Raw genomic sequence first — 22647 nt, 5'->3', positions numbered from 1 at the left:
TTCCTTCATCCAGAATCTCTCCAAATCCTTCAGATTCCCAGCTCCATGTTGGTGGTGCTTCTTCTCTTCAGTTCACCCCACTCATTTTCTATAGAGTTCAGGTCAGGGAACTGGGATAGCCATGGCAAAAGCTTCATTTTGTGATTAGTGATACATTTTTGATGTTTGTTTTGGATCATTGTCCTGATTGAAATCCAACCACGGCCCATGATAAGATTTCTAACAGAGGTAGTCAGTTTTTTTTTTTTTATCTGTTGGGATTTGATAGGATCCATGATGCCATGTATCTAAACTAGATGTCCAGGACCTTCCAGGCCCACAACATTAAAGATCGGGGAGTATATTTAACTGTGAGCATGGGGTACCTCTTATCCTTGTTTGCACCAAACCCATCTGGTGGGTTTGCTGCCAAAAAGCTCTTATTTTAGTTTCATCTGACCATAGAAGCCAGTCCCGTTTGAAGTTACATTTGTGTCTGACAACTGAATATGTTGAAGTTTGTTTTTGGATGAGAAAAAAGGGGTTTTCTTGAAACCCTCCTAAACAACATGTGCTGATGTAGTGCTTGTTTGATATTTCTTTCATGCTTTCTGACTCAATTTATCTCTGCAATTTTCTAGCTGTGATCTTTGGAGTCTTTGGCCACTCAAACTCCCCTCCTGACTGTGCATTAGAACGATATTAGTCCTCTTCCAGGCAGATTTGTAACATCTTTAGTAGATTGGAACTTCTAATTATTGCCCTGATGCTGGAAATGGGGATTTCCAATGCTTTAGCTATTTTCTTACAGCTGCTTTCTATTTTGTGAAGCTCAACAATCTATATTCTTTGGTTTTACTCCTTGTGATGGATAGTTTGTTCCTCATATTTATAATCCTGTGGAACAGGAAGTCATGGCTGGATAATTACATGCTCCTAGTCCTCCTGGTGTGCTAAGAAATGTAAAAATGAATGGGAATGAGATATTTTACTTCAATGAAAGTTTTTGTGAATTCAGATGAAAGATCAAAAAGAGAAACAATGCAGATTTATTTTCACATAAACATTTGCTTATATTTACTAAGGGTGCCAATATTAGTGGAGGGCACTGAGGGTACCCTGGACCACAAAACCAGATATAGAAGTTTTTTTTTTTTTTAAACTGGGACCAATAAATTAATAAATAAGCTTTTAATTGATGTATGGTTTTTAGGACAGGACAATATTTGCTTGAGATACAACAACAATATGAGAGTACAAAAAAAAAAAAAAATCTAAATGCCTTTAAACTTGTCCAAATTAAGTTCTTAGCTATGCATATTACTAATCGAAAATTAAGTTTTGATATACTTACAGCAGGAAATTTACTAAATATCTTCATGAAACATGGAGCTTAATATCCTAATGATTTAAAAATGTATAATTTTGACCCATAATGTATTTTTGGCTATTGCTACAAACATACCCGTGCTACTTAAGATTGGTTTTCACATATATAAATGTATAATTAAACCAAACATGTGGCTGCTCTGTCATTGAAATAGATGTGGGAGACGAAAAAGCAGAACACAAGAGTGCAAGTGAAGCAGAATGGACAGTTTATTGTACCCAGTACAGATTATAAACTCAGCAGTGTAAGGTACACATTGTGAGGGGACAAGGTTAAGCCTGTACAAGTGCAGACAACCCTTCTGTGGTGGATGTTGAGACAAGCCCCTCATTCCATGAGAAAACGGTTATTTTAAAAGCTGCACCTCTCATTTAAAGGCACTGTTCTCGAACCCACCAGGAAAGGCTGTCCGGTAACCACTGGTGTGCAGTCACTGCAACACAGGGATCCATTGAAAACATACATAGAGTATCTGTTACAGGCAGAACTATACAGCTTATACAATAAAATCAAATAAATGCAGACTTTGCAAAAATATATGTTCATCTTTTCAAAAAAAAAAAAAAGGAAAAGAAAAGAGAGAGAATACAAATGCAGAGAACTCCACAATTTCTTCTTTGTCCAGCATAAAGCGATATGTTAGTGGACAGCTGATCATTGAATACGTCATGCAAAAGGAAGCAGTGGTCTTTCATCAGCTTGAGATTGGCAATGAGTAGCTGACCAGGAAAATGTATTTTTCTTGTACCTTATTGCATGCAAGGCCCTGATACTCCTGCTTTCCTGGTGCATTCAAATATAAAATGATGCCAAAAAATGATGTTTAAGAGGCTAAATGTTGTTGACCTTCACTTACACTAAAGCATGGAGAGAATCTGACTAGTGCATCCCTTTTGAATGTTGTCAAGTGAGAAAATTATATGAACTCTGTAATTCAAAATTTGGTGAAAACGAAACTTAAATAGCGACAGGCATACAGATATACATTTAAAATGGGCTAACAGTCCTGTGAAGTTGACTGAATATACTAAGAGTGCCTCTGGGTTAACTTCACATCAACAACCCCTGGGTTAACCAGCATGAAAACAAAAAGTTAATATAAAACCAACACAGAACAAAACCAAATAATACAAAAAGTTCGGTATTCCTCAGCATAATTAAAGCTGTCCACATTTAGTTCAACAAAAAGTGTTGTATAAAAGCCAGCTTTCTAAAGAGTCTTAACAAGTCTGAACAAACAAACAAACGGGTCATTTTTTTTTCTTCTTGTAAAATAAAGCCCTTTTGACTTCTTGTCTACATGGTTTGGAGGTGAAACAAAATTAATTCGGACCAAAAAGGCAACTATTAAATAGTGCTGCATTGAAGGGTTTTTATTTCTCTGTGAATAATTTGTTACCAATTTTTCTTTTTTAAAAAAGCAGATTGTCAAAAACAGAATTGCTACAATTCTCGCAGTGAGATCTGTCAGTCTTTCGGCACCGGTCGGTTCCAGCTCAACCTCTTCTTCTCTGTGGCACTGACCGCTTGCCACGAGGAAGGTTGAAGCGTGGGAAACCAGCTTTCCTCACCTCCTTGACACCTTTCTCACACCAGAGAAAAGGTGGCTCGCAGATTTCTCCTCATTCTTTTTTTAATGATTGGGAGGGTTAATCTGGAAGTGGGCAACAGTTCAAAAGGAGTCGAGGCAATAGGGACAGATGTGTTTCAGTCAGATCAACAGTTCAGGCTCAGTACACGTAACCGTCGGGGAAAGGCATCCCAGCAACACACTGCTCGCCGCCGTCTACCAAGTACGAAGCCGCCTCGTCGTAGTGCGCCAACGGAAGCGTGTCGTCATCCACTCCGGGCAGGCTGTCAGGGTCTGCCTTAAGGTTGGGCCTCTGGTTGTCTGGGAAGGCCATGGAGAAGAGGGCCTCGGGATCACACACAAATTTGTACACGTACCTCTCGCCAGCAACCTGAAAAGAGAAAATAGCCATTAGATTATCTAAAATAGATAAAAGAAATTGGTATGGACAAAGTACAGCATTTGTGAGACCCTGGACCACAAAACCAGTCATAAGAGATTTATACATCATCTGAAAGGACAATATTTGGCTGAGATACAACTACTTGAAAACCTGGAACCTGAAGGTGCAAAAAAAATCTAAATATTGAGAAAATCACATTTAAAGTTATGAGAATAAAGTTCTTAGAAATGCATATTACTAATCAAAGATTTACAAAATAAATTTACAAAATATCTTCATGAACATGATCTTTACTTATCCTAATGATTTTTGGCATAAAAGAAAAATCAATCACAAATATACCTGTGCTACTTATGACTGGTTTTGTGGTCCAGGGTCACATATTATGATTATGAGCAGAATAAAAGAAGAGTAAAAGAAACGTGAACCTGCCTTTACCTTCTGCATGATTCCCTTCTCATAATAGTAACGCAGTGAGCGACTGAGTTTGTCATAGTTCATGGCCGGTCTGTTCTTCTGGATGCCCCAGCGTCGGGCAACCTGAAAACACAAATGTCAATTGATTAGCAGAGTTTAAATTTAGTTGGCAGTACACAACAAAAACTGGAACATCACAAAAACTCTCAAATCTCATGGGTTCAAGAGAAATATACAGTCACTTTCAGAGAAACTGGCAGAGGCCATATAGCAACAGTGTCAGACAATAATTACGAATTCAGACACATTACTCGCTTATCAAAAAACAAGCATCTAGAATCTAGAAACTTCTTGTAAATGTGTTTTGATGACCTGAATGTGTAAATGTATTCTCAAATAGGCAATTCACTGCAGAGCTTTTATTAAAACTTGATTGTCTATGCAGTTGAACTGCGGAAATGTTTTTGAAATCAGTGCTACATGACAGGATAACAGAAAAAGGTCTGTGGTGTTCCCTTTTGCTGGAAAAGTAGGGAAACAAAGGGAGTAGGGAGTTCAAGCTGACTATATATGGGTGGGAATATAAAAATGTGTAAAAATAAAACCACCTCAATTGATTTTTTAAATGAAAAGTTAACCAAAAATAAAAATTACCCCATGATTTACTCATCCTCAAGCCATCCCAGGTGTATATATAACTTTATGCTTTCAGATGAATACAATCAGAGATATAATAAAAAAAATTCCTGGCTATGCCAAGCTTTGTAATGGCAGTAAAATGTGTTGAGATTTTGAAGTCCAATAAAGACTTTCTGAAGTAAATCGATGGGTTTGTGTAACAAAAATATCCATATTTAAAACTTTTTAAACCATAATCTCTAGCTTTGGCTAACTGTCGTATGTACGTTCAGGAGAGAGTGCTGTTCAAGTGGATGACGTAGGATGTAGGTGTAGCGTAAGCTCCAATAATAAATTTTCACTTTTGGGTGAACTATCCCATTATTGTGCATTTTAGAAGTTTTATTTGCATTTTTATGCTTACATTAGCTTTTTCCCCCCAGAATTTACACAAAAATATATGAATAGAAAACCAGATATTGAAAGTGAGAACATACAGGGCTACTGTAAATGCTGTGTGTGCTTGAAAGAAAGTGGTAAAGCTGAATGTTGGCGCTCACCTCTTCTGGCTCAATAAGTTTGAACTCCATTCCACGTCCTGTCCATGCAATGAAATGACCGTTGGCAGGATCATCCAGTAGCGTTACCAGGAACTGCCAAAGCTGTAGGGAGCCACGACGTTGGTAAGGCGGCCCATCACGATACACAGAGGGCTCTTGCTTTACCTTCCCTGTCAGGAACAAGAATTATGAGGATTAGAGTTTGCCCAGAGTGGCGTGAACAAGTAGGTGAGAAATTCCAACACAAATGTGTCTAATGTGGACACAGTCTTCATTTTGCACCACCATACTAGCTCTCTCTTCAAAGAAAGAGGTGCCCTGGTGAATCTGTACAATGCAGACTGACCACTTCACAACTACTGAGGTAACCATTTGTGACCCTGGACCACAAAACCAGTCATCAGTAGCTCAGGTATATTTGTAGCGATTGCCAAATGATTGATTTTTCTTTAACGCCAAAAATCATTAAGTAAAGATCATGCTCCATGAAGATATTCTGTAAATTTCCTACCGTAAATATATCAAAACTTAATTTTTGATTCGTAATATGAGTTGCGAAGAACTTCATTTGGACAACATTAAAGGAACACTCCACTTTTTTTGGAAATAGGCTCATTCTCCAACTCCCCCCCGAGTTAATAAGTTGAGTTTTAACTTTTAGAAATCCATTCAGCCGTTCTCCTGTTCTGGCGATATCACTTTTAGCATAGCTTAGCATAGATCACTGAAGCCTATTAGACCAATAGCATCACGTTCAAAAATGACCAACGAGTTTCGATATTTGTCCCTTTAAAAACTTGACTCTTCTGCAGTTACATCGTGTACTAAAACCGCCTGAAATTAGTTCCCAGCTAGGTAACTTCCAACGAGGAACGCTCCCTGTGCATGCAGTTGGTCACGTTGTGCTGCGTGATATCACTGTGCCTGCTGCGTCCATATTACGGCAGCAAACTTCCTTGACTATTACGCCGGAATGGGAGTGTAGTTCCTAATCTTATCGGCCTAGAAAATCGCATCTTTACATTTTCCGCCAGTCTTAGTACACGATATAACTGCAGAAGAGTCAAGTTTTAAATAGGACAAATATCAAAACTCATTGGTCATTTTTGAACGCGATGCTATTGGTCTAATAGGATTCAATGATCTATGCTAAGATATGCTAAAACTGATATCGCCAGAACAGGAGAACGGCTGAATGGATTTCAAAACGGTAAAAATCAACTTATTAACTCGGGGGGAGTTGGAGAATGAGCCTGTTTCCAAAAAAGTGGAGTGTTCCTTTAAGGACGATTTTCTCAATATTTTGATTGTTTTGCACCCTCAGATTCCAGATTTTCAAATAGTTGTATCTCAGCCAAATATTATCCAATTTATTCAGCTTTCAGATGATGTCAATGTCCAAAAATGGACCCTTATGACTGGTTTTGTGGTCCAGGGTCACATTTGAGCATTACCTTTAAAGCTATACTTGGCCTGTGGTGAAATCTTACCTTCAAGTCTCTCGGGAACCACACAGGTGTCATCGAAATACAACTGCTGATCTCTGTCGAATGAGAAGTCTGCAGGGAAAGGGATGAAACAAAGACACTGTATGTTAGATTAGAATGGGATAAGATGATTTAAGCATGCAAGAGCTGCAGTCAGGTAGTTTATGCTTCAATGGCGATGCCACTTACTCTCATGGTTTTGGTAAAAGCTTGCTGCTCTCCCAAATGAAGACTGACACTTAGGCACTTCTGCAAAAGAACAATGATAAATGAGTCAAGTTCATTTAAAATAAATAAAATAAAAGACATATAGATGTGGCATACGAACATAGGATGTATGAGAGCTCTAAAAAGCCAAGATGATAAACAACAGTCATTCTGGTCCTTTTAAGACACTCATAGAACAGCTGGGCTGTGAATGTCCTGCCTCACACATCTGGTAGCGCTGGCTAAGCTTATATCAACACACCAAAGAAACATGCAGCATTAGCAGTGAGCACTGAGTCACCAAATAGGATTAGCCACCGTGTCAAGATACCGGACCATGACAATCAAGTTTTATCTGTCCTTGTGCGTCCTGGTGATTCAGTAGGCCACTCCATCCCTTTCCTGTCTTACTTCGAGTATGCGATCCTCATTGATTGCATCAGATGCATCATCTGTCAAGCTGCTGTACAGATGAAAGGACTCAGTTCAGCCGCCCCCATGCAAATGCAATACGTGACGTACAAATTTATAAGAAGGATGGTAAGAGGATTTAAAATTACATCACTAACCTGCAAACATAAACCTAGAGGGATAGTATAACACTTGGAAGAGTGTGCAAGACTGAATGTAAGGATCACTGTATTACACTGTAAACAGGTCAGGGGCAAATTACACTAAATAACCATGGTAAATTGACAGCCCTGTTTATTAATAATGCTGCACTTAAGGAATGTCAGTATGAGGAGCTCAGCCTTCTCAGAATGTCTCTTCTTTGCACGCAAAGGTTCAAGGTTAGCATGTGTGCATGCTTTTGTTCGTATACACCTCACTAAACAACGCTAAAAGTCACAGGCCCGTGCAAGCACACAAAATACATTCCATGCCCTCACCCAGACATCTCTCATGAATCCTAGGCAGATTGTGAACACTTCAATACCATTTCTAAGAAATGGGACAGTCCTCACCAGAGTCAAAGCAGAAGTCTCGTGGCTCTTGCTTGATGGCCATTGGGTGGAAGGCAGCCTGGGATGGGCCCATGTTGGGAACACCTTGCTCGGTGTAGCGGGGGTCTAAGAGCTCCTGTTTGAAGCCCTGAGGAGGCACAGGAACCAGGGGCTCGGACATTTGGCGATGGTACGGTGGCCTTCCATCTCTTGGTGAAGTGCTGGGGACCTGTGGCATGAAGTTGGGTCTTCCTTGGGTGTCAGAAGGTGGGAATGGAAGGCAAGGCTCTGAAAGTTGCCGTTGAAACCTGCAAGACAACAACAACATTCAAGAATCAGAAACAAATTTAGAGTAAATGACACAGTGCACTTTAAAGTAAAGGGCTAGTTCACCCAAAAATGACAATTCTGTCATTAATTACTCACCATCATGTTGTTTCAAACTTTTAAGACCTTTGTTCATCTTTGGAACACAAATTAAGACATTTTTGATGAAATCTGAGAGATTTCTGACCCTGCATAGACAGCAAAAGAACTGACACGGAAAGATAGTAAGGACATCGTAAAAAAAAAAAAGTCCATGTGACGTCAGTGTTCCAACCGTAATTTCTCAGATTTCATCTTAATTTGTGTTTTAAAGACAAAGGTCTTACGGGTTTGTAATGATATGAGGGTGAGTAATTAATGACAGAATTTTCACTTTTAGGTGAACTATCCATTTAAAACTAAGCAGCTGCATATGATTCATGGAAGTCAAACAGCATGTAAAACTATAGATGTTTTGGTCATGTGACAGGATAAATAAAGGATCAGCTTATCACTAGCACTTAGAGTCTTCTGCTACTGGCTTTAAATGATGTGCCACACATTCTCCAGCAAGCTCCCAGGAATTTAGCTCCAGGTGGCAGGGCAGGACGCCAGCCAATCCATTCCCACGAGGGTCATATTATTACAGCCCCCCAGCAGTGATGTACATCACATTTTTTTGACCTCATAAAATGAACATGGCTAAAGTATGCCATATGATATATGGTAATATCACTACTAAATGCTGAAAACTTAGCTTTTCCTTTACAAGAAGGTACATTTTATTAAAACAGAAAAAAGCAATTATAAAATATAATTTTTACACAATATATTACTTTTTTACTGCAAGCAGATTTGGTGAGCATAAGATACTTCTTTTTATAAAAAAAAAAAAAAAAAAAAAATCTTACCAACCCCAAACTTTTGAACGGTAATTTAACATCCCAATGAATGTATATATGTGACCCTGGACCACAAAACCAGTCATAAGGATGACTTTATCAGAATTAAGGTTTATACATCATTCAAAGACTATATTTAGACGAGATACAACCATTTGAAAATCTGGAATCTGAGGGGGCAAAACAAATCTAAATATTGAGAAAATCGCCTTTAAAGTTGTTCAAATTCTTAAAAGTTCTTAGCGAGTTTGAATATATTTATGGTAGGAAAATATCTTCATGGAACATGATCTTTACTTAATATCCTAATGATTTTTGGCATAAAATAATAAAATTGATAATTTTGATCCATACAATGTAATTTTGGCTATTGTGGTCCAGGGTCATATGTCATATGTCATATATATATATATATATATATATATATATATATATATATATATATATAACTAAAGGTAATATTTTATTGAGGTAAAAGTATAGTAAATAGACAAGTGCCACTGAAGTTGTCCTGAAACCATGCAGACACTAACCTAGGTTCATTATTGAAGTGAGCGTCACGGTTTAGTGGTGGACAGGGTACTGCGAAAGGTGGGCTCTGGCTGTGATGAGGGAGTGCCTGCTGGCTGGGGGTGGTCTTGGTCATTGAAGGCTGCCCATGAAGGAGACGCTGCCCTAATGTTGTGTTGGAGACTGGGGGAGGAGTCTGTTCATGCAGGGGACGTGTCCCGAGAGTGTTGGTGGGGCCACATGGCGAGACGGGCGTTGAGGGAGGAGTCAATGGCTTGAACCCAGCTGTGGGCTTCCTTTCATAGGCACTGTTTTGAGGAAAATTAAAACAATTAGTAACCACCATGCTCACAAGAAGATCTCAATGATGTTGAGATGAATGTATAAGAAAGTACCTGTAGCTGTAAAGGCACTTCTCTCCATACGGCATGGGACTTCTATCCTGGCTACAGGGGGAGAGCTCTTTGGAGGGACTCAGTTCGCGTTTGATCTTCACCGGTGGTGGGCCATGAAACATCACTGCGAGAGAAAAGAGCAGGAGATGTTTCTAACGAAGCAGAGCGTCCAATCGAACACATCAACAGAAGTGCAGTGAAATGCCTCAGAAGGAGATTCTTCTCCACCATTAAACCGCCATATTTCACGGGTAATGACAATCGACTGCGAGGCATAAAAGCTCTTCGTTCTGCCCATCAGTATCATGGTGCAGAACAACACGTGCAATCAAAGCGCTCCCCTCAGATTTCCATCATAGCCGAGTCAATACTCATGAATCAGTGTGGTCGTAATTCAATGATTGTGAATGATTTTCCTCCCCGCACTGTAACCATTAGCCCCTGGATCTCTGCATCAAGCTCTCATATCCGGCGCCACATAATGGCCAACGCAACAGGATCCACACGAGTCGAGCCAGATAAATCACCCAGACCGTACTTAAAAGACAAAAGGTAGGCACGTGACACGAGAGCTCAAAGCATGTGTAAAGTGTTAGTTGACCCAAAATGACCACATTTGATGTGCTCCATACGCAGAGCTGGGTAGTAACTGATTACATGTAATCTGGATTACGTAATCCAAAAATTAAGTACTTGTAATTAGATTAAATACTTGTGATCAGACTAGTTACTTTTTTTATGTATTACATGATTACATATTATTCACACAATAGCAATAAATTATCCTAATTTCTATTTTTCATCTTTTAAATGTTCTTTTCTAAAATAGCCTACTGCTTATGAACACTCAAAAAGTCTTCATGATTTGTGGACAGTCATTAATCAGGTGGTGACAGCATTTGAAAATCATTTCAGGTTTAAGAAGCGTTTCAACATTGCATCAGCTACTGATGAACACACTGATCTTATTTGAATTATCTTATTTGTTTTTCAACCATGTATTTCTTTGTTTTTTGAAGGCTTTTGTCTTTCAAACACATTAAAATGCACAAATTCACAAACTTTTTTGTCATCTGATGCTCTTTCACCTAACATATTTACTTGAAGTTCGCCTGAGATTTTAAAATAAATATTTTAATAAATAAGCCTCACATTAACATGTTCATAGTTCTCTGACGTTGGTTATGGTCACGTGACATGCAGGTAAACAAATACAATATATCATTTTTTAGTTTTTTAATTTTTTATTTTGATTGATTTTAAAATGATTTACTTGAATTTAACATTTTTTATGATTTAATTAATTATTAGCTTTTCATTAAACTCATAAACCACCTGCAGTTCCTTCACAAACCCAGTTTGGGAAACCTTGATGTAATATAATAGAATATATTTTCTTACTCTTTATATTTCTATGTCAATATGGTACAAGATTATCCCATTTAAATCAATGTGATAATGAGTTAGGTGAAAAGTAATCTAAAAGTAATCTGATTATATTACCTAAAATGTGTAAATGTAATGGATTACATTTCTAACTACAATTTGTGTCATGAAACTCGTAATCAGTAACGGACCACAATTTGTTCCAATTCAGGAGCGTGCACGATTCATATGTGACCCTGGACCACAAAACCAGTCTTAAGTTGCTGGGGTATATTTGTAGCAATAGCAAAAATACATTGTATGGGTCAAAATGATTGATTTTTCTTTTATGTCAAAAATCATTAGGAAATTAAGTAAAGATCATGTTCCATGAAGATTTTTTGTAAAATTCCTACTGTAAACCTATCAAAATGTAATTTTTGATTAGTAATATGCATTGTTAAGAACTTAATTTGGACAACTTTAAAGGTGATTTTCTCAGTATTTTGATTTTTTGCACCCTTAGATTCCAGATTTTCAAATAGCTGTATCTCGGCCAAATATTGTCCTATCCTAACAAACTATACATCAATAGAAAGCTTATTTATTGAGCTTTCATATGATGTATACATCTCAGTTTTGTAAAATTTAACCTTTTGACTGGTTTTGTGATCCAGGGTCACATATGGATTACGTTTAGTGTCTCTTAATAAACTTTTTACTGCATTACATTTTTTTGTGGAGTAAACTTTCAATGGAAGGAAATATGTAATGTGTGAGAAGTAAGATGTTCTGGGGTTATTGCTAAAGAAGAGGCCACTCCCCATTGATACGGTACTGGGAAAGTGTAGAAGGGGGATGTGACGTCCAGATGACCCGTTGATACTAAAAAAAAAACTGCAAGAAAAGTTTGCACTGGAAGGCCACATGAAGAAACCTATGGCTGGTCTGATTTTATAAACAGAACATCACAAACCTTCATAACATTCTTATGCTTTTCAGTAACGCCACACTGACATGTAAAACCGGAGCAAAACGCATGCCCTTGTACACACCCTGTCTCCTAGCCTCAACATCAGACGAAAACAAAAACAAACTTCAGAGACAAAACGGGGGGAAAAATAACATAAAATGCTCCGCCGAGCGTTCCTCAAGTATTTCCTTTGGCTTTGATTCCTGCGGCCAGGCTCGAACAAACTGGGTACATTTGGACTGAGAACCCTCACTGAAATGAGCTTCAGTAGCAGCGGATTTGGTGGGTTTAGCTAGGCCGGGAGGGGAAGCCTTTTCCTCTCACCCTTCCTGCTGGAATCCGGTCCATTCCAGAGGCTGAACGGAGTGCATGAAAGTGTGAAATCTGATTATGAGCTCGGATCATGTGATGCTGATACCAATCGGCTGATTTCACTGAAAAAATAGGTAGTTGTGGGGGTTCTCGCTGAGAGGATTCAAGCAAGAACAAAAAGCGGAAAGACTATTTAAGTCCTAATAAATCAAAGTGCTGTTGGGTTGAGTGTGTGGGGATCTTACACCACTGACCAAGTTATAGAGGAAATCAATTACTTTAAAAGTTAATGCATGCTAAAATATCTAATATGCACTATATTATGAGCTCCATTTGAGAGTATGACTACTGGCATCTTCAACAACCTAAATCAACAAGATTGTCTGGCCACTCGACACCATCCTTAATCCAAGATCTCCTTTGTTTCCCATGAAACTTTGGCTTTAAATTTGAGCAAGAGATGAATAATAAATAGCTCCAAGAGTTCAGCCTCTGCTGTTTTCCCTAGCCCTCTCTGGACTGCATCCAAAGTACATTGCCAAGGAGAATAAATAATACATCTCAAGGTACTCACAGCTCTCCGACTGGAAATCTGGGACAAACTGTTCATCATCGGGCACCTGAGCTGCGGAGACAGATTGGAGAGCATGAAAGAGTTGCAAACAATGCTCCCTGCTGATAAACAATCTGCAGATCAATGTCAATTTGTCAGACAACGTTTATTTTTGTATTTTTTTTGTTCATTGAAGCCATCTCAGCACCAACTTTTTTGGATGCTAGCACAACGGAACAAATTAAAGGGCCAGAGCATCATAAAAAAATAAACAGCAGCTGGGACAAAGTGTATCATAAATATAAATGTCAACTGCATGACAATGCAAAAATGACATGCATGAAAATAAAACGTTACAAACCTTCTGCGATCCAGATCTCTTGCAGCTGGCTGAGGTCCTGGAAAAGTTCTGAGGGTGACAGGCGAAGAGCAAGAAAACTCACTATTTGATAAATGAAAGGCAGCCTTCAACAATCACAGCATCAATCAAACTCCTTTAAGCACAAGTTAATGCATCTCAATAATCAGATCCATCTGCTAAGCATGCATTAGTCATGTTCATTAGGTTGAAATTACCCTCTGTGTCCTGAGCGAGTTCAGTCTCCACTAACTTTCTTTTTCTGTCATTAACTGCTCGGCTATATGGTTCCTCCACTTGTAATGACTTTTGCTGTGGAAAAACACTCATGGTCAGTGTGGCCTAATTTAATCCTGAAGTACAAAACACCATTAGCTGTATGCATCTACAGAAAAGGAGAAATGTACTTACATTAGGTGGGACCATAAATGGTACTTGCTGGTCATAAAATCTGTCCATGTCACCTGGGTCTTCAAGGAGGCTCCCAGAAAAGGATCTTCGCTTAAAAGCGATTGTTATATTGACCTCTCTGGGTCGTGTTTTCTCTACGAAAAAAAAGAAAAAGATGAATCATGCATCTACTGGACAGTCAAGTGTGTCCCACATCAAAACACCAAGCCCTGTATACAGGCTGACAAAACCCTCAGATCCATCTGATCCTGTGTATTCATCCTCCCCCTTCTCTCTCTCTGTTACCCATCACAACATCCCTCCTGACAGAGCATATGTGTAAAGACAGACAGGCGAGGAGAGAGAGAGAGAGAGAGAGAGAGAGAGAGAGAGAGAGAGAGAGGGGGGGAGAGAGAGAGAGAGAGAGAGAGAGAGAGAGAGAAAGAGAGAGGCATAATGCAATCCACTGTAGATGAATGTAAACCTTACATAAGCAAAGCCAACCATCTGTGCTGCTGATTAGACTATGAAAAGAATCATGGACATATTAAGATAAACTGTGGAAAATGGAAGACATACATTTTGTGTTACGCTACATTGATATTCCACTTATGTAACTAGTCCATGAATAAACATTGAAAAACTGAACTGCTGGCCAAGCATCTATTCTGAGGAACACTGGATACTAACTCACTGGATCAACTGCACACTTGGAAGAGGTGACTGGAGTCTGTGAGGACTAAGCCAACTTTTCTTGTGATGCTTCTCCACAATACAACAATTCTGTACTTGATACTTTAAATAGACTACCAGTTAAAAGTTTTTGAACAGTAAGGCTTCTCATGTTTTTTTTTAATGATTTGTCTTCAGCTCACCAAGCCTGCATTTATTTGATCCAAAAAAAAAAAAAATACAGCAAAAGCAGTAATATTGTAAAATATTTTTACTATTTGAAATAACTACTTTCTATTTGAAAGTATTTTAAAATGTAATTTATTCCTGTGATCAAAGCTACATTTTTAGCATCATTACTCCAGTCTTTAGTGTAACATGATCCTTCAGAAATCATTCTAAATATGATCACTTGCTGTTCACAAAGCATTTTTATAGTTTTTATTATCATCAATATTTAAAACAGTTGAGTACTTTTTTTTCCCAGGATTATTTGATGAATCAATAGATCAGCATTTATATGAAATTATACACTATACCATTATAAAGCTTGGAGTCAAAACAAAAGATTAAATTCTTGTTAACTCTGTTCTTCTGAACTTTCTATTCACCAAAGAAACCTGAAACAACTAACAGACTAATAAGGACTGGAGTAATGATGCTAAAAAAAAATCAGCTTTGAAATCAGGAATAAATTACATTTTAAAATATATTCAATTAGAAAACAGTTATTTTAAATAGTAAAAATGTTTCAAAATTGTACTGTTTTTTTCTGTACTTTGGACCAAATAAATCCAGGCTTGGGGAGCAGAAGAGACTTCTTCAAAAAACATTTAAAAAAAAAAAACTTTTGACTGGTAGTGTAGATTTACAGATATACACGCGCGCACACACACACCATATAAAATATAACGTTTTTTTAAATTTTTTTATTAATTTAATATCGACCTTAAAACTTAAAATAAATTACATCTTAATAGATTACAAACTATGGAAGTCTGACTAACATATAAAATAAATACTAATGAATTTTAAAACGCTAACAACTATCTGCTACCACGTACGGAAAACTTAAGCGGCAAAGCGTTCAGTTTGAAGTTACGTTACAGTTTTTGCATAGAACAAACAAGCTCGCTCTTTTTTCGCTCACCACAGCTTTGTTATTCCAAAAACGCATGAAAAAAAGAAAAATAACTAAGAATAAGTAACACTAAAAACACTATATAATGTAACCTATCACGCAAGTCAGGAGCAAACAATTATTTTAAATCTCCATCACATTATTTTCCTTTCAGAATAAGATTTACATATACATCCCACATTTCGTGTATTATTATAGGGAAATAAGCCGAATAAACCTACCCTTAAATTAAGTGCTTAAAGTAAATATAAGATTGAGCAGGGGTGAGGACCTCCTCCCACTCCGAGCCCCCTGACGGCCTCTTGTTTTTCTCAATGAAGTGAAACTCGATCCGTGAGGGGGGAAAAAAGAGAGACCTCCATTCACAAAACCATGCACTGTTTAGGCTGCACCGACCTCACCTATGAATGTCACTAATGCTGAGCGCACACGCTTCTGTAAAATGTCCATAATATGATAGGAAAAACTTCATGCATTAAAATGGTTGCCAAGCAGTATAAGCCCTCTCTTGGAGAAAATGGCGTTCGCTTTCCCCCAAGGCGAGATAGCTGTATTTGCAGTTGCAAGCCCACGATAAACTTAGGCTACGCGCTGCGCAGAAACAACCGCTTCCAAACAGATATTTCAGTAAACGCCGTGTGAATTTAAGGAATGGGGGTTAAACTCACCGTATAGACGACGCGCCTCTCGCAGTGGACTGAAAAAAAAACACACGTTTCAGATTTTAATCCCAAAAGGATGCAGTCCGCTCGTACTGATCGATAGATGCGCTCTCTCCGACACTCAAAACTTGAATGAGGTTTTGTAAATGGACTGCTCGGTTTTCCCTTGGGCTCGAGAAGCATTTGAATCTGGAAGCCTATTGGCTCCGAGCGCACGTCGTTCACATTTTTGAACCAATGATTTGCGAGCATGACTTGGAATATGTATTAAGTGCTCAACGACCAATCGAAGCCCTGTCTGTCCTATTTTTATGAATGGCTGAGTTTCATTCACTTTCAACATTTTCCCCGCACGTTTCCAGAGGCTCTTAAAGGGCCAGAGAGCCAGAAGTAGAAGCGCCAGCGAAACACATCAGAAGTTGGAGGACGATTGACTAAAAACAGTTTAAGTTGGCTGTATTTAGTCTAGGCTAAAACAAAGCTGAGTTGTGGACAAACAAAATGAAGTAAACAAATATAGTTATTTCATGTCTGGACAAACTTTCCAAACAGCTCATAATGTGAGTATAATAAATACTGGTTATTCAGCCAAGAATGGGGGGACTAATTCGCCATGGATTCCTTGTGGAATTTCCTACAGGATTTTAGAATAGTACATTTCAGTTTATGAGTAGAACTGTCTGTGGTTAACATTACTTGAAGAGACTTATACTTTTTGTTCTACAAAATAAGCTGTCAGAAAATTATTTAGTATAAATCTAAAGTAGAAAATGTAAAAATAGGCAATACAAGTCAGTTAAATTCTTTTAATAATAATTCTACTTTAAGTTGTTGAATAAAACAAGTAATGTGGATTTTAGAATAGTACATTTCAGTTTATGAGTAGAACTGTCTGTGGTTAACATTACTTGAAGAGACTTATACTTTTTGTTCTACAAAATAAGCTGTCAGAAAATTATTTAGTATAAATCTAAAGTAGAAAATGTAAAAATAGGCAATACAAGTCAGTTAAATTCTTTTAATAATAATTCTACTTTAAGTTGTTGAATAAAACAAGTAATGTTATTAATTGTCAAACAATTAATTTTACACTAAGTTTAAAAAAGTACGCTACCAGTCAAAAGTTTTTGAACAGCACGATTTTTAATGTTTTTTAAAGAAGTCTCTTCTGCTCACTAAACCTGGATTTATTTGAATCAAAGTACAGCAAAAACAGTAAAATTTTGAAATATTTGTACTGTTTTCGATTTTAAATGTAATTTATTCCTGTGATTTCAAAGCTGAATTTTTAGCATGATCCTTCAGAAATCATTTTAATATTCTGATTTGCTGCTCATAAACATTTTTTATTATTATGTTGAAAACAGCTGAGTAAATTTTTTTTAGGTTTCTTTAATAAATTGAAAGTTCAAAAGAACAGCATTTATCCGAAATAGAAATCTTTTGCAACATTATAAATGTCTTTATCATCACTTCTGATCACTTTAAAGCATCCTACTAAATAAAAGTATTAATTTCTATCATTTCTGGATATTTCCATTCATCAAAGAATCCTAAAAAAAAGTACTCAACTGTTTTAAATATTGATAATAATAAAAAAAGTTTCTTGAACAGCAAATCAGCATATTAGAATGATTTCTGAAGGAGCATGTGACACTGAAGACTGAAGTAATAATGCAAAAAATGTAGCTTTGATCACAGGAATAAAATACATTTTAAAATATATTCAAATAGAAAGCAGTTATTTTAAATGGTAAAAATATTGTACAAAATCACTGCTTTTGCTGTACTTTGGATCAAATAAATGCAGGCTTTGTGAGCAGAAAAGCCTTCTTTTAAAAACATTACAAATCTTACTGTTCAAAAACTTTTGACTGGTAGTGTATATAACTAATATAATAAATAATGAATATAATAATAGTATTATCATTTTTATCTCCTACACAACGAACTGCACAATCTTGTGATGTGCAAAGGATTTACAATGTATTCTTGTGGTCAGGGCCAGATGTCCTAGAATCTATATTTAACAAAGCAGTTTCTGTGAAAAAGAGAAGGAGAGAAATCCTGCGTCAAGTGTGAGGAGGATAATCTTCAAAATCCTTGTGGCTTTCGAGCAGAGCCCACTTTCACAGGGGGACAATGATAGTATGAACAAGATGTGCAGTATGCAGTTACTGGTGTCATTGTTTCTCTTGCTTGACGCTGCTAAAGCTGGGCTTTTCAGCTCTGCCGAGCTGTCAGGGTCTCCTTTTTATAGCACCTTTCACTAATGTGGTAGGAGGTGGGAAGGGGGTGGCTGAGAGCATATTGTATTTCCATTATTCGGCTTCCTAAATCCAGAGTGGTGGTGACACAGGCATCAGCAGCACCCGTCTCTTTGATATCTTACATTTTTAAGGGGCAAATATTGAAATGATCCGCTATCACTCACTCTGATAATGAGAAGGGCTTATTTGTGTCCATGACTGGGTCAGTGTGACAGTTCTGGCAGCTTGCCCTTCTCTGGAAATGTGGGCTAATCCGTGGAAGGAGATGTACCGCACATGACAATGGAGTTAAATGAAGGATGACGGACAGAGCAGCAAATCTAATCCCTACACCGGTATCATACATAACAGAAAAATGTCTTCAAACTTTCAAACCTTGTTATTGTATGGATGTAATATGTGCTGAATAAATGAATACACCCTGGAAACTCAGTTCGGTACAGACAGTTAATGAAGTAGAATGAAGGTTAACGCAGCCTTAGGCCACTGGTGCTCTCCCAAAGAGAGACATGATGGGACTTGATGACTATTAATAGTTCATGGAGAGATAATTCCTGCTTCATTATCTCTGCACACCCAAGACGCGTAGGCTTCACCCCAGCTCACAGCTTCTTGTTGTGTCATCTGCATTTTCCTTTCAACAGGGCTGTATTTACAAGCGCAGAGGCCACAGGCCTGTCTGATGAAAACAAACAGTCATACAGCCTTACATGGCAACCATCTGATACTGTAAATGACACTGCAAGAGTTGTGATATTACACCGGAATTATCCATGTACATACATTTTCCCATTGATAAGATGTTCTTTCTGCAGTGCCCTCCACTAATATTGGCACCCTTGGTAAACAAGAGCAAAGGCTTATGTAAAAATAAATCTGCATCGTTTTTTGATCTTTCATTCAAAGAATACACCAAAAATCTAACCTTTCACTGAAGAAAAAGCATCGAAAGTGGGGGGAAAATCTTATTATGAAATAAATGTTTTCTTCAATGAATGTTGGCCCTAATTATTGGCACCCTTAGAAATCTTTTGATTAAAATATCTCTGAGGTATATTCTCATTTATATTTACAGTTTTTAGCAGCACACCAGAATGACTAGGAGCATGAAATTGTCCAGCCATGAATTCCTGTTCCACAGGATTATAAATATGAGGAACACAAAGGCCAAATTCCCTTAACCATCCATCACAAAAAGTAAAACCTAAGAATATGTATACAGAGCAAGACTGTTGAACTTCACAAAACAGAAAGTGGCTGTAAGAAAAGAGCTAAAGCATTGAAAATACCTGTTTCCACCATCAGGGCAATAATTAAGAAATTCCAATTAACTAAAGATGTTACAAATAAGCCTGGAAGAGGATGTGTGTCTGTATCGTCCTAATGCACGGTGAGGAGGAGAGTCTGAATGGCCGAAGACTCTCCAAGGATCACAGATGGAGAATTGCAGAGATTAGTTGAGTCTTTGGGTCAGAAAAAAAAAAAAAAAAAAAATCAAACAGCCCCTACATCACCACATGTTGTTTTCAGGGTTTCAAGAAAAATCTTCCTCGCTCATCCAAAAACTCCAACTTATTTAGTTATCAGACACGACTTCAACTTCAAACGGGACTTCTATGGTCTGACGAAACTAAAAAAGAGCTTTTTGGCACCAAAATTATAGAAAATGAGTGGGGTGAACTGAAGAGAGGAAGCACCAACATGGAGCTGGAAATCTGAAGGATTTGGAGAGATTCTGGATGAAGGAATGGCCTGTTTTTTCAAACTCATCGGGCATTATCAGAGAAAACTCAAAGCTGTTATCTTGCTATAATTGGGTGCCAATAATTGTGGCCAACGTGAACTAGATATTTAATTCATAATGAGATTCCCCCCCCAGCTTCCATTGTTTTACTTCAATGAAAGGTTAGAATTAAATAAATAAAAGATCAAATAGAATAAACAATGCAGATTTATTTTCACAGCCACCTTTGCTCATATTTAACAAGGGTGCCAATATTGGTGGAGGGCACAGTGTGATACCCTGCTAGTGAGGGGAGCATTTCTGGGTTAATTAAATGTTGTGTTCAAAAGACAGCATTTGCAGCATGATTTTGATTACCACAAAATAAAAATAAATAAATAAATGCCCTAAATTTATTTTTAAAAATCTGTCAAGCATTTACAATGGGAGCAAATAGGGCATTTCTTTGAGGATTGTGAAGCTATTTCTATAAAAGCACTCATTTTTAAGGACATTAAGGTTTATATCACATCGTATCAAAAAATTATATCACATGGCAACAAACACACTAAAATCATGATGTTAAAACCCCTTTTAAACCTTTATTTTTAAGAGTGTGGCTTAATGTTGAGTTTAAAGGGTTAGTTCACCCAAAAATGAAAATTCTGTCATTGATCACTCACCCTCATGTTGTTCCAAACCCGTAAGACCTTCGTTCACCTTCAGAACAGAGATATTTTTGATGAAATCCAAGAGCTCCCTAACCCAGCATAGACAGCAACACAATTAAAATGTTTCCAGACCCAGAAAGGTAGTAAGGACATCATTAAAATAGTCCAATGGTTCAACTGGAATTTACGAAGCTATGAGTATACTTACAAAAATAATGACTAATGTCAGCCACACATGCATTCGGATTTCATCAAAAATATGTTTAATTTGTGTTCCGAAGATGAACGAAGGCCTTGCGGGGTTGGAACAACATGAGGGAGAGTAATTCATTTTTCATTTCTTGGTGAACTATCCCTTAAACTTGTAGCGAACATTGATCATTTCTATAATGTAATTCATGAAACCTGCAGGATTTAACATTTGGTTATATCACAATAACAACTTGTAACTGGGGCAATATCTTCCAAAGGCACACCTTTATACCAAATCAAAACTTAAATGGAGCATATTAGAGTACACTGCCCCAATTTTACCCCTAAAGGTACAACCTTAGAATCAGGCCACAAAAACTGATCAGTACTTATTACAGATTCTCACTTCAATATGCAGGTTCAGCAGTCCTGTGGCATACAGTATAATGGAACAATAACACACCCATTACTTTGACAAGATTGAATTAAAAAAGCTGTCAATGTTTTGCAGACGCAACATGGTATGATTTAAACTCAAAGGTGCAAGTCTATACAGGTGCAATCACGACTGAAGGTGCAGTCTGAGAGATGCAAGCAAGTGTGAAAGAGCGCTGACATGACAACTGAACTGTGTGGATCTTAAGTACAGCGTTAAAAGCTCACAGTATTTCCCCCGAGTGCCTCATATCATCAGCACAGAAGCACTGAAATCTCTGATTTATTGTGTGAACTGAAATTCAATCACGTTAAGTAGAGGATTGTGTCGGGCGCCTTTGCCGGACGTGAGCGAGCATCCCAGCCGAGCCACCCAATGACCCACACCAGACGCAAAGCTTCAGTCTCTCCGTTTATTCAATAAAACTCTTTTTGTCCATTAACATGGATGCCAACAGCTTACAAGAATCAGAGTAACATAGTCTAAGTGGGTCTTTCGGGGCAAGATTCACCCTTTAACCTCATCTTAGTCTGCAGGACTCCTGTCCTTGAACCTTGTTGCCTACCACACAGATGGACTGCTACAAACCACACTAACCCTAAGGCAGGAATAAGACAGTGAGTTAAACACACATGTAGAACATCACATTCAGGGTTGATATGGGCTCTACTGCATCAGTGGCGCTCAGTACCGCTCATCTGTCCCAGCTAAGAATAGAGCTTACTGTCTCTTTTTATCTGAGTCCAGGATTCTGGTTCACATCTTTAAAAATCGATCCTGATTTGGTCTCTAGATGCCAGGGTTGGGCAAAATTCAGAACTGAAAACTCATGAGTGCAATTTTAAATAGAATTTCCCACACCCTACTAGAATTTGAATGGGCTTTGTTACTGTTGCTACGTCTGACAAGCCATGGCGCTATCACGCAACAACAAAAAAAAGAAGAAACTGACAATGCACCAGCAGACAGGTTACTTTAGGTATGAGACAAAGTCTCAGCTTTCAAAGTTTGTCATTTTTTAAGAAATTCAAACAATAAATATCGTTTTACATCATGAGCACTGTAGCGCCTCAGTTCAAGCGTCACATGAACCGATCATCTCTTCCTTTTTACTAGTTGTAGCATGAAATAAACATGAATGAACATCAGAAGACATCTTCAAACATGGAAAGATGTCAATACACATTTTTCAAGTACAAGTTCACCGACGTTAATCTACTCTCCTGTCTGGTTTGTTTGTC

The 22647-nt window shown here is 37.7% G+C and overlaps 2 protein-coding genes across 2 annotated transcripts in view; both read right to left on the bottom strand.

Annotated features, from left to right (window-relative positions):
* dgkg (diacylglycerol kinase, gamma) overlaps positions 1-22647 on the bottom strand; it is a 449591-nt gene that overhangs the window by 337712 nt on the left and 89232 nt on the right. The gene's annotated exons all lie outside the window — the stretch shown is intronic.
* Positions 1561-16252, bottom strand: etv5a (ETS variant transcription factor 5a). The gene is made up of 13 exons (XM_073845879.1): positions 16121-16252; positions 13661-13794; positions 13468-13561; positions 13253-13300; positions 12913-12963; positions 9689-9812; positions 9317-9601; positions 7597-7883; positions 6614-6673; positions 6428-6496; positions 4938-5107; positions 3781-3882; positions 1561-3330 (listed from the first exon to the last, which is right to left on the bottom strand). The coding sequence occupies exons 2-13, from the start codon at positions 13706-13708 to the stop codon at positions 3100-3102; spliced, it is 1569 nt and encodes a 522-aa protein (XP_073701980.1). The 5' UTR covers positions 13709-13794; positions 16121-16252; the 3' UTR covers positions 1561-3099.

The sequence above is a fragment of the Garra rufa genome, chromosome 8, assembly GCF_049309525.1.
Source record: "Garra rufa chromosome 8, GarRuf1.0, whole genome shotgun sequence".
In the NCBI taxonomy this organism is placed as follows: domain Eukaryota; kingdom Metazoa; phylum Chordata; class Actinopteri; order Cypriniformes; family Cyprinidae; genus Garra; species Garra rufa.
Note: the sequence above shows the minus strand (reverse complement) of the source record. Positions and strands in the feature narration are given on the sequence as shown.